The 8,805-nt window shown below is 34.1% G+C and overlaps 1 protein-coding gene across 1 annotated transcript; it reads right to left on the bottom strand.

Moving 5' to 3' along the window:
* Nucleotides 1–2,849: 2,849 nt before the first annotated feature.
* LOC107878775 lies at nt 2,850–8,287 on the bottom strand. Its single transcript, XM_016725894.2, has 4 exons — nt 7,774–8,287; nt 4,675–4,803; nt 4,052–4,236; nt 2,850–3,471 (listed from the first exon to the last, which is right to left on the bottom strand). Exons 1-4 carry the CDS (start codon nt 7,999–8,001, stop codon nt 3,099–3,101), a joined length of 915 nt encoding a protein of 304 aa, XP_016581380.1. The 5' UTR covers nt 8,002–8,287; the 3' UTR covers nt 2,850–3,098.
* Between the last annotated feature and the right edge of the window lie 518 nt (nt 8,288–8,805).

The following is an 8,805-nucleotide window of genomic DNA, read 5'->3' as shown; positions in this document are numbered from 1 at the left end:
CTATGTGCAAATATATATCACCCTTATATATGTGAGGATTTTATTTAATTAACCATAGAATTTTTTATTTTTCTTCTTATTCGTGGTAATCTCAATTACCTTAATTGTTTGGTTCACATGCTAATTATAAGGAAAAATTATAGTAAAGGGATTGAGATTTTATATTTTTTCTAAAACAACTTTGGATTACCTTATAGGCTATAGTGTTAAAAAGAAAAAAAATTAAGTTGCCAATATTATAAAAACAAATCGTTTTGTATGGAGGGCGAGAGATAATTAATCTCAGATTAATTAATTTTGTCTCATATTGAAGATGGATATTAACGTCGGAATAACTTGTTCCCAATCAAACATGTTGTAAAAGTGATGAGATTTTTTTTTTTTATATTGTAAATTACAATCCAATTCTTAACATGAAGATTCTTTTGGATATGTTTTTTCTTTTCTTAAAAAATGACTTATTTTCATTAATAAATAAATGAAGTAAATCTTTTTCTTCTAGAGGAAGATTATTTTTCCTTTTTTAACCCCTTGAAGGCATCTTTAGCTCATTTCTAAAATGGAAATAAAATAATCCATGGTAGCATAAAGGATACAAGAGTAATTTAGTGTATATATCTTTGGAGATTTTTATTGTATCAATTGATAGGGTAAAATTTTTTTAAAAAAAGATTGTTTTTTTTCCCCTTAGTGGGTTCCAATCTAATTTTTTTTTCAATGAAATGTTCAATTACGACAAATAAATAATTATCCGAACATAATATTTACATATGATTAAATAATTAATATTAATGGTTAAAAATTAAAGTAAAAATAGCTTTTGAAATAGTTAACTTTTTGGCATGACGTGTTTTAATTTTATAGTGAATACGAATTATTTGATCAATAAATTTTGAATATCGAATAATACTCCCACCAAATGTCATATTCAATGTCTCTCTATACGAAATCTTGGTAGTTATTTAGTTAATTGGATAAAGAAAATCCATGATCTTATTTCCATTTAAAGAATAATAATTCTATTTTCTTATAAATATCTTCCAACATTCTTGAATTTTCTTACAGAAAATATACATTATTATCTTCATCATTTCAAAATTATCATCAACACAATGTCTTTCTCTACATTGGAACATCAATTCATGATGCAAAGTTATCCATTCATGGTATATACACACAAATTTGTTTATCTTATCATTTTACGATCGTTATTTTTCTTTCTATCTTGTTTCATTTACACCTTATTTGAGTCGAGAGCCTATCAATCGAAAAACCTCTCTGCTCATAAATATAAGAATAAAGTCTACGTACATCCTAAGTATCCTTTTCTGATTCCACTCATGGAATTACACCGGATTTGTCATGTTGTTGTTATTGGTATATACTGTGTACACCAAAAATATATATATATATATATATATATATATATTTGTGGTATTTTTATCTTATTTCTACGCTCATTTTCTTTTATTTATTTATTTATTTAATTTTTACTCTCTCAAATTTAATTATTTTAACAGACTTGCATTTTGAGGGTGAAAAATCGCAGTTCAGGATGGCAAAAAACTGTGAGCAAAATCTTCAAAAATGTTTACGGTATGGTATATATTTGCACTTTTAATTTATCTTTCTATGTTAATTAATATATGTGAAGTTCTAATATCATATTACTTTTTGTTATTGTTCTTCGAGTTTAAGTTTCGTCAACAGATTTTGTATAGATTTTTTGTGATCTATAATAATTTTTATTATAGTTTTTAAATATGTAAATTTGTTTTTAGAAAAACTTGAAAATGCTATGTTTGGATTCACAAAAATATTAGATAATTTGACTCTCGCACTCCGAATTGTCACACGTAAAAGTGAGACACGAGGAGTAAGAACTTAAACATTGAACCTATTGAATTTACTAAATTCTAAATTCGTCTTTGACGATACTCATGGTGTATTTTCTTTCATATGTTTTCTTTATTTTATTTTTTCAGGTATAAATTTTAGAATGAATGGAGGTGGGATGATTGAAGTATCTGGAAATGTGGATCCAAAATTACTTCTAAAAGGGCTAGCAAAAGCAGGGAGAAAAGCAGAATTATGTTGGCTTCAATTTGGTGAATGTTCAAATAATCTTTTTATTAATCAATCTGATTATTATTATGGAGGACAATTAGGAGGACATTTAGATGGTAGAATTCTTCATTACGGTGATATTAATACTCAATTAAATCAACGCTCCAAAAATAATTTTCGATTTTTCGATCGTGGCACTAAATATGAATGCACCGTGGCGGCGGCGGCGGCGCGGGCACATGAACGCAGCCACGGTCGAAGCGAATGCACCGTGGCGGCGGAGGCGCGGGCACGGGAATGTCGTCGCCGAGCGGCGGTCGCTGATGAAGGTGTTTCCTCTTGTTGTATGATGTGATCTCCAGACTCTGCGCATAGCGGGAAGCTTAGTGCGCTGACTGTTCTTTTCCATATGTAGAATAAATATTAGCAGCAAGTTTGCATAAATGCAGACCTTTTTTATATGGTCCTTCCACGATTTCCGAGCATAGCAGGAGCTTTGGTGTTATTTTTATTGGTAGTGTCATCAATGCAAGAATGTATATATCATTTTTATTTGATGATACATAATGAACTATTGTTGTTGGTATTAATGTTTGGTCATACCAAACTTTTTTTTTTGTTTCAATTATTTTTCCACATGACTCGAACCCTCAACCTATCGATTGATAGTGAAGATACAATACCTTGATATTTTACAGTAACTCTTCTCAAACTCTTGATAATACTTCGAATTCCACTCAAATCAAACTTCATGTATAGTAAAAATTTATCAGCACCAGATGTTTACACCAAATCAAGAAAGTTAACCTTAACAGTTGAAAGATAGAATTTCAAAATACATGTCAATTCAGCATGGTTAAGTGCTAATATGTGTACAAAACTGTCAATTTAAACTTCTACATTCTGATGATTCAGAATCTTTTCTACTGGTTTCTACAGGGGAAAAAAAGGCAGCCCGGTGCACTTAAGCTCCCCCGCTACGCACAGGGTCCGGGGAAGGGCCCCACCACAAGGGTGTACCGTATGCAGTCTTACCTTGCATTTCTGGCTGTTTCCAAGATTTCTATAGGGGAAAGACCATAAAATTCAGCCAAGTAAGCCAAAGCTTCTGAGTTATTGTTACAAATTTTCCACAATGAAGCAACCTCACCCTTATAGACAGTCCCCCACTTGTCACAATCATTGAGGAACTCCAGCAAATTGGAATAAAATGAGTCATAGTTCATTAGGAGCAAAGGAACAGGAAGTCGAGAGCCAATTCGTTCGAGTTGAATCAAAGCCATGATCTCAAAAACCTCGTCGAGAGTACCAATTCCTCCGGGAAGTGCAACAACAGCTGTCCTATCGGAGCTTTGACTTCTCACGACAGCATCCACTAACCCGTGTTTCCTTGCGGAGAAAAATCTGAGTAGAATACAATCGATGAACTCAAGAAGCTATAATGGGTCGTTTGGTTATCACATCAAGTACTGTGTTTGGTTACTAGCATATAATAAACCATGCATAACTCTAACCAGCAAGAAAACGACTCCTACAACAACAACAACAAACCCAGTGTATTCCCACTTAGTGGGGTCTGGGGGGGGTAAGATGTACGCAGTCCATACCTCTACCTCTGATGAAGTAGAAAGGCTGTTTCCGAAAGACCCCCGGCTCAAGACACAAGATATCACACAAACACATAGTAAAGCACAGAAGCAGATGACATAACATAAATACGGCACCCATAAGAAATATAAAACAGCGGAAAGCAGAGGAAAGCACACAGATTCGTAATAAGCATGGGACACTGAATACGGAATCATAACGGGAATAAAAATAAAAAAAAACCCCACCGAGTAATTCCCTACACTAGCGACCCAATCTGGCCCTACTCTTCTGCCGTAATTCGCGTCTTCCAGACCTTCCTATCTAGGGTCATGTCCTCGGTAAGCTGTAACTGTTCCATGTCCCGCCTAAGAACATAAAAAAATCTTGCCCTTACCTGCATGTAAGATAACTCGCTGATGGTAAGTACGAATGAAAATTTGTAGATGTCCATTCCCCTGCTTCTCTACCTATCTTGAACCCACCAACAGCCTTCCCTGCTTGTAGAGCACCTTGCGTGGCAGCATCCATTAAGCCTGGCCCAGCCCCGGTCCACGTCGTACAATCTAAAAGGGTTGCAATCTGTTGAACAAGTAGTATTTTAGAAAACGCAGGTGAAGGGATCTTCAGGTATCATAAAATAATAAAGTTTACACATTCTTTTCAAACGGTAACAACAACATACTCAATGTAATCTGACAAGTGGGGTTTGGAGAGGGTGGTGTCCGCAACCTTTACCCCTACCTTGTGAAGGTAGAGAGGTGGTTTCTCAAAGACTCGCGCTCAAGTAAAGGATAGCAAAAATCAAACATGTAAAACAAATACGGCAGCGAAGAAACCATGCTAAAAACAATTAAGAAGAGAACAAGTAGAAACAATAAATAATACAATAACTGAAGCAAAGAAAACAACAGTAATACTAATTTATTCTTCTCACATAGTATTATTATTTTGTTATACAAGCTACTTCATCTTTCTTTTGCTATTACTTCACCCAAAACTTTGAGAAAGTTGACTAACCTTGTTCCCTAATTCAAAGGTTTTTATGTAGTGTGGATGTCCAGGACCCATCCTTGAAGATCCCAAATACACAACGCCGCGACCAAGCCTGTGTATTAATTCATAGCATTGCTCAATCTCTTTCTTGACCTGCATTTCAATAGATTGTTACTTTCGGAAACTTTCAAAAATAAACATCTTGTGTTACCGAGATGCAATAAAAGTAACGAGCCTAATTTTAAGCAATGCATCTGAAAGAGTTCTGATTCTTTCACTCCTCCTCATCCACAAATCATATATTACGGAAATCAGATACAGAAAAGTGTGCGTTAAAAACTCAAATATTTAACAAGTCACATAGAGTAAATGTCACCAAAAGTGACCAAACATAATTTGACGACTACTTCTATAGCTAAAATGTGTGGCTAACCCACTGCCAATGGAAAGAAGAGGTGGGACATTAGAATTTTGCATGGTAATTTCCTTATAGTTGTTTCTCCAATGGAGAAGCGGAAAATTTTTGAAAGTATATATAAAAAGCACTCACTGACGAATTTTTTGCTCCATCACTGGAAGCAAGCGACTCTCAAGTTACCGACACTAATTAGTTAAATATAGACATGGTGCATAGCTTTTCGTAAAGGTTCTTTCAAGTCATGAATCAGAGTCCACACTTAGCTATTTGGCTGTTAGGCGTCATACATCCGCAAGTGGTAAAGAAGAAAAGGTGGTGGGAATGTAATATAACTTAGCCACTTTTAGCAAGCAAGCCATATCAATTCACCAAATTAACAACCTGATGGCATAAGTGCATTTCCTTGTATCCAGAGAGCGTCGACACTTTCTTTATTCAGCAACTCAATCAGTATTTGAAAAAAGACAGAGAAGGTATTCAATCACTAAAAGGGAACTCGCTAACACAACATTCAACAATTTCCAAATGGGAACTGCATTCTCCAACAAATACGGAATCAATCTAACCCCATACATGATAATCCAAAATGACGGGAGAGAGAGCATATAACATATGAGTTTAGCGGTTTAATACTTGAACTATCAGATGTTGTTACACAGGAAGAATTATGAAGAAACCTTTCTTGTGAAGTTTGCCTAGTCAAAGCAAAAGTTCACTGAATCTGTATATCAACATCCTCCCTCCCCCATCCCTAACCCATGAAACAGGATGCAAGTAAAAACAATCTTGACTATTTGCAATGCTTCCAACTAATAAAAAGGAATGAAAAATTGTCTATCAAAAAACGAAGAAAAGCCACTTTTCAATCCTTTTCTAGAGGATGGGGTGGGTAAGGACCAGTAAACAAATGCAAGAATGCCACTAGATCTAAAAAACTGATATATTGTCGTGATATAGCAATTTATTTAGTCCAAGGTGAGATGCATCAGTAATGTAATCTTCATATAATAACTTGGGAAAACAGTACGAAGATAATTACTCCAATCCACAAACAATTTGATATGGGGAAATGATAGTGGTATTTCATATGGAAATTATTTCCAGTTTTCCTTCTTCCTTTCCGAAAAAGGAAGCATGTTCTTGACAAGCTTGATAATTTTAAGAAACACTTTCGAAATAGAGAAAAGTCGGTCTCAATCTTGGACATCCTTGAGACCTATGGTCATTATAGCTGATTGTTCTTCCATTCATTACACGTCTTCCTAGTTTCTCAGCCTGCAGTACCCACAGTCAGCCTATATGCCATTGATCGATATAAATACTAGTGATGATAACATTAAATGTTCTAAACTTAGCATAAAGTAAAGTTATAAATGCATAAGATCCTAATGTGGTCCACGGGAGGAATTACAAATAAAGGAAAAACAATAGTTTGTTTGATCTAGCAAGAGTGGTGCTAGTTTCTTTGATGGCACTGAAGCAATTGCTTAAAGCATCTAGCTGTCTCAACTATGCACGTCCCTTTTACAATATAAGAGGGAAGGGGCCACCGCCCTACAACGGCCTTTAGATATCCTCCAATCCTATCACCATAGTAAAGACTCAAAATTCGCAAGACATCGATAATAGATTTCCCAAGTCTGTATCTTTTTCTGCAAAATGAGATCATACCGACCTCAAATTCGAAAATTTCAAAACAAAACCCAAGCTTGCCTAATTCCAAATTCTATCTTCACTCTGATCTAAGAGGACATACAACATCCAAAGTTACTAACAAAAACTCTTTTTCGACTTATCAAGTTTCAAAGCTGGAAACTTCACCCGAATTCTATTATAATTTACACAAATTTAACGAGATGAAGCATTTGCAGCAGCTAAATAGATAACTAACAACGTTTTGACAAGTTCCAAAGTAGGAAATCTCAACCCAATTTTTACTTAAATTTACACAAACTGCAACAAAATGAAGCATATAAAAAGGGGAGCCTGGTGCACTAAGCTCCCACAATGCACCGGTCCGAAGAATGGACGAACCACAAGGGTCTATCATACACAACCTTACCTTACCCTTCATTTCTACAAGAGGCTGTTTCAACAGCTCGAATCCGTGACAAATGCAGCAGCTAAATAGATAACTAAGTCGGAATTTTCTCTTTTTATGCTTTGACAAGTTTCAAAGTTCGAAACTTCACATAAATTTTAAAAAATTACAGCAAAATGAAGCATACACAACAACTAACCAGACAACCAAAACAAACCCAACCAGAAGAAACAAGAAATTGATTCATTTTTGCAGCAAAATGAGAATCTTGATTAGTAGTTGAGCTTGGGCAAGTAGAGATTAAAATCCCATGATTCTTTTTATGTTTAGACAAGTTTCAAAAACTTCACCCAAATTTCACATAAATTCACACAAATTACAACTAAATGAAGCATATACAGCAACTAACCAGACAACTAAAACAAACCAAAACAGAAGAAACAAGAAATGTATCCTTAAATTACTCCCTCCGTGCACTCTTACTTGTCACGTTTCACTTTACAAAAGTCAATTTGACTAAACTTCAAAGCTAAATTGAAGTACATTCATCTAAATTTAGATGTTCAAAAACTATACGAAAAATGCTATGACTTGCAATCCTTCTCATATTAATATAGTGACATGTAAAAATGAACGGAGGGGTGTTTTTTTTTTTTTCTTTTACCTCATTAGGACTTGTTCTTTCTTGGAAATCAATTGATTCATTCTTGCAGCAAAATGAGATTCTTGATTTGTACTTGAGGTTGGGCAAGTAGAGATTAAAACCCCATGATTCTTTTTTCATAGAAGAACCCAAAATTACATCTCTCTGATGAGAGCTTCTCAGAAAAACATGGTCCATTGAAGTGGGACTACCTGCACCAGACCCCATTGTCAAGCTCAACACAATCATCCAAACAAACCTTTGGAACTTATTTGGGAACCACCATGAAATGGCCGCTATAAAAAAGGGCAGTCCGGTATCCTATGCTGTGTGTCCGGAGAAGGCGAGGGTGTTTTTAAGGCTTGAATCGTATGACATCAATTTTATCAATTAATCCCTTTCAGATAAAAATATAAGATCAGATAAAAATATTTTTAAAAAAATATAATATTAATTTCTTTTTGAATATAATTAAAATTTAAAATTTTAAAAAGATTCAAAATTTTATTCTCATTTCTTTCACTTTTAGTATTTCTTTTTCAAATTTTAAGGTAATTTTTGTCATAGTTATAAATTATTTAAATTGGTTGGTGTTGTGGGTCCTAATTTTTTAATTATTAATATTATAATAAATCTAGCATTTAATGCATTAATTTGTGGATCCTATTGATGATAGCAACTTTCAATTATAAGACCCCAAAAAATAGGGTAAAGTTCGATTCCAAGGCCCTCGTTATGAAAATTATGGCTTCATCAACCAACCAAACGACCGATTCATTGTTTAAGCACACAAGCTAAGCAGACATATTGACAGTCTGTTGTATGTATCAACTGTGTGCTATTCAACTAAACACTTCCAAATTTCAATTATTTATCTCAACTTCTAATGAGTTCCACTGGACACTTTCATTTAAAATTTTAAAAAGCTGTCATATTTCAATTGTATATCTCAACTTCTAATAAAATTCAAGTCGACACTTTCATTTCAAGTTTTAAAAAGATGTCATATTTCAATTGTATATCTCAACTTCTAATAAAATTCAATTAGACACT

The sequence above is a fragment of the Capsicum annuum genome, chromosome 7, assembly GCF_002878395.1.
Source record: "Capsicum annuum cultivar UCD-10X-F1 chromosome 7, UCD10Xv1.1, whole genome shotgun sequence".
NCBI classification, from domain to species: Eukaryota; Viridiplantae; Streptophyta; class Magnoliopsida; order Solanales; family Solanaceae; genus Capsicum; species Capsicum annuum.
This window is presented reverse-complemented; position numbering and strand designations above follow the sequence as displayed.

What these genes read in the sequence shown, in the direction of transcription:
- LOC107878775 (XM_016725894.2), bottom strand. Translation starts at nt 8,001, where the DNA reads ATGATTGTGTTGAGCTTGACAATGGGGTCTGGTGCAGGTAGTCCCACT. An exon ending in CCTTTGAATTAGGGAACAAG is followed by an intron (nt 4,237 to 4,674) that starts GTTAGTCAACTT and finishes CTTGTTCAACAG; the next exon opens with ATTGCAACCCTTTTAGATTG. An exon ending in GCGAGTTATCTTACATGCAG is followed by an intron (nt 3,472 to 4,051) that starts GTAAGGGCAAGA and finishes TATTCTACTCAG; the next exon opens with ATTTTTCTCCGCAAGGAAAC.